This window comes from Rhea americana, unplaced genomic scaffold (assembly GCF_003343005.1).
Source record: "Rhea americana isolate MKP2758 unplaced genomic scaffold, rheAme1 scaffold_692, whole genome shotgun sequence".
NCBI classification, from domain to species: Eukaryota; Metazoa; Chordata; class Aves; order Rheiformes; family Rheidae; genus Rhea; species Rhea americana.
Window position 1 is genome coordinate 22484 of NW_028186859.1, and position 3527 is coordinate 26010.

General features: G+C 67.9%; 1 protein-coding gene across 1 annotated transcript in view; it reads left to right on the forward strand.

The window, feature by feature from the left end:
* Window positions 1-3527, forward strand: part of ATP2A1 (ATPase sarcoplasmic/endoplasmic reticulum Ca2+ transporting 1) — a 12804-nt gene that overhangs the window by 3288 nt on the left and 5989 nt on the right. The window contains exons 2-8 of the mRNA XM_085321405.1: window positions 484-588; window positions 1068-1206; window positions 1609-1689; window positions 1826-1911; window positions 1996-2293; window positions 2849-3015; window positions 3441-3526. Of these exons, the coding sequence (XP_085177531.1) occupies window positions 484-588; window positions 1068-1206; window positions 1609-1689; window positions 1826-1911; window positions 1996-2293; window positions 2849-3015; window positions 3441-3526 (962 nt within the window). The remainder of the gene's footprint in view (window positions 1-483; window positions 589-1067; window positions 1207-1608; window positions 1690-1825; window positions 1912-1995; window positions 2294-2848; window positions 3016-3440; window position 3527) is intronic.

A 3527-nucleotide genomic window follows, 5' to 3' on the forward strand; every position in this document is an offset into this window, starting at 1 on the left:
CCCTTGCCCAGGCCGGGGGGCGCCGCCCGGACGCCTGGGCCCCTCCTGGGGGAGCAGGCCCCAGCGGGGCAGGAGCAGCTCCGGGGGATCCGGGGTCCCTTTGCCCGTGCCAGGGGCACCGCCCGGACGCCTGGGCCCCTTGAGGAGCAGCGGGGCTGGGGGGGGGAAGGAGGTGGCCGCCGCTGCCTTGTCCTTGGCGGTGACCTCTGGGGCTGGAATCGGGCCCCGGGGGGGATCCGGTGTCGGCCGCGACGTCTCAAGTGTCGGCAGCTGCCCCGGGCGGGGGGGTGGGACGCGGGTGTCCCCTCCCCGGGCGCCGCTGCTGCCCCCGGCCCTCGTCGTGTGTGTGTGTCGTGTCTCCCCCCCCCCGCGGCGTCTTGACATTTGCCACGGGGACAGCTGGGCCCTTCGCGTGACAGCGAAAGGCGATCCGGGGCCGCGCGACCCCCACGGTGACCTGTCCCTGTCCCCGTCCCCCCCCAGGTCCTGGCCTGGTTTGAGGAGGGCGAGGAGACCATCACCGCCTTCGTAGAGCCCTTCGTCATCCTCCTCATCCTCATCGCTAACGCTGTGGTGGGCGTCTGGCAGGTAGGAGGGTGGCTGCAGCGCTGGGGACGTGGGGATGGGGATGGGGCCACGGGGACAGGGACAGGGACGGGGCTGGGGCCACGGGGACGGGGCCAGGACCAGGGCTGGGGCCACGGAAGCCCCTCTGGGACCACAGGGACGGAGCTAGGGGCAGGGCTAGGGCCATGGGACCGGGGCTGGGACCACGGGGACGGGGACAGGGGCAGGGATGAGGCCACGGGAGCCCCTCTGGGACCACAGGGACAGGGACAGGGCTGAGGCCATGGGGACAGGGGCAGGGACGAGGCCACGGGAGCCCCTGTGGGACCACGGGGCCGGGGCCGGGGCTGGGGCTGTGGGGACAGGGCCAGGGCCAGGGCTGGGACCACGGGGCCAGGGCCAGGGCTGTGGCCGCGGGGACAGGCCCTGCGGCCAGGGGACCCTGGGGCAGGGCGGCCCGGCGGGCAGCCCCATGGCTGAGCGGCCGCCGGCCCCGGCAGGAGCGCAATGCCGAGAACGCCATCGAGGCGCTGAAGGAGTACGAGCCCGAGATGGGCAAGGTGTACCGCGCCGACCGCAAGGCCGTGCAGCGCATCAAGGCCCGCGACATGGTGCCCGGGGACATCGCCGAGGTGGCCGGTGAGGCGGGGACAGGGACAGGGAGGGGGCTGAGGAACCGCTGGCAGCTCCTAGTGCCCTTCCAAGAGCTCCCAGTGACCCTTCTGTAACCCCTGGCAGCTCCCAGTGACCCTCCAGGAGCTGCCAGTGACCCCCCCTGTAACCACTGGCAGCTCCCTGTGACCCCCAGTAACCACTGACAGCTCCTGGTGACCTTCCAGGAGCTTCCCAGTGACCCCCCAGTGATCTCCAGGAACTCCCACTGACCCTCCAGGAGTTCCCAGTGACCCCCAGTAACTACTGGGGACTCCCAGTAACCGCCAGTGGGTGCTAGGAGCTCCTGTGGTAGCCCCCAGTGCTCCCAGTAACTCCCACTAACCCCCGGGAGCTCCCAGTATCCTCCAGTAACCATGGTGCCCGCAGTGGGAGACAAGGTCCCAGCCGACATCCGGATCATCTCCATCAAGTCGACAACGCTGCGTGTGGACCAGTCCATCCTCACTGGTACGGCCCGGGGYGCACACGCGTGTGCACTGCATGCACACACGTGTGATACGGGGCCGGGGCTGCACAAGAGGGTGCATGCACGGAGCTGTACACGCGTGCTCACCCGCGGCACACGCATGACCCGTGCTCCYAGGCGAGTCCGTCTCCGTGATCAAGCACACGGATCCGGTCCCCGACCCCCGGGCCGTCAACCAGGACAAGAAGAACATGCTCTTCTCTGTGAGTGTCCCCGCGGCCCCCGTCCCCTCGACGTCTCCTTCGATCCCCCCGGTCCCCTCACGTCGCTGTCCCTCCTCCCCGCAGGGCACAAACATCGGGGCGGGCAAGGCCGTGGGCATCGTGGTGGCCACAGGGGTGAACACGGAGATCGGGAAGATCCGGGACGAGATGGCAGCTACGGAGCAGGACAAGACGCCGCTGCAGCAGAAGCTGGATGAGTTCGGGGAGCAGCTCTCCAAAGTGATCTCGCTCATCTGCGTGGCCGTCTGGCTCATCAACATCGGCCACTTCAACGACCCCGTCCACGGCGGCTCCTGGATCCGCGGTGCCATTTACTACTTCAAGATCGCTGTGGCTCTGGCTGTCGCTGCCATCCCTGAAGGTCTGCGGGGCTCCCATCCCTTACGGGCTCATAGCGTCTTCCCCAGTCCCACATGTGGTTGTAGCGCCTTCCCCAGCCCCATATGGGCTCGTAGCACCCTTCCCCGGCCCCATATGGGCTCGTAGCGCCCTTCCCCGGCCCCATATGGGCTCGTAGCGCCCTTCCCCGGCCCCATACGTGGTTGTAGCACCCTTCCCTGGCCCCATATGGGCTTGTAGTGCCCTTCCCTGGCCCCATATGGGCTCATAGCATCTTCCCCAGCCCCATACGTGGCTGTAGCGCCTTCCCCGGCCCCATACGGGCTTGTAGCACCCTTCCCCAGCTGGTAATGCTTCCCAAGGTCCCACAGGGACTTCATCACCTTCTCTTGATCCCACGGGGGCTTTTAATGCCGTTTCTGGGACCTACGTGGGCTCGTAACACCGTTGCCTGGTCCCATATGGAGTTACAGCCCCCAGCCCCAGTTCTCCTGGCCCCATCAGGCCTCCCTGAGGTGAGGGCCTGGGCTGGAGCAGTGGGGCCTGGGGCTGAGATTGTGCCGGTGCCCCACTGCAGGGCTGCCAGCTGTCATCACCACCTGCCTGGCACTGGGCACCCGGCGTATGGCCAAGAAGAACGCCATCGTGCGGAGCCTGCCCTCCGTGGAGACCCTAGGCTGCACCTCCGTCATCTGCTCCGACAAGACTGGCACCCTCACCACCAACCAGATGTCTGTCTGCAAGGTGAGCCAGGGCACCCCCCAGCACCCCCAGCACCCCAGGATGCCCTGACGTCCTCCTGGAATGCCCTGACATCCCTGTGGGATGCCCAGACGTCCCCCAGGAGGTCCTGAGGGCCCCCCAGGACGGCCTACGGCCCTGCAGGATGCCCTGATGTCCTCCAGGGATGCCCTGACATCCGCTCGGGATGCGCCAGCATCCCCCAGGATGCTCCTACAGCCCTGCAAGATGCCCTGACATCCTCCTGGGATGCCCTGACATCCCCCAAGGGTGCCCTGACAGCCCCTGGAATGTCCTAGCAGACCCTTAGATAGCCCCGACACACCCAAGGATGGCCCAGTGGCCCCTCAGGGTGCCCCAGCAGCTGCCCTCAAGCTTTCCCATGGCCCTCAGGGTGCTCCTGACCCTTCTCTTCTCCCTGCCCCCAGATGTTCGTGGTGGACAAGGTGGAGGGCGACGCCTGCTCCCTCAACGAGTTCTCCGTCACCGGCTCCACCTACGCCCCCGAGGGAGAA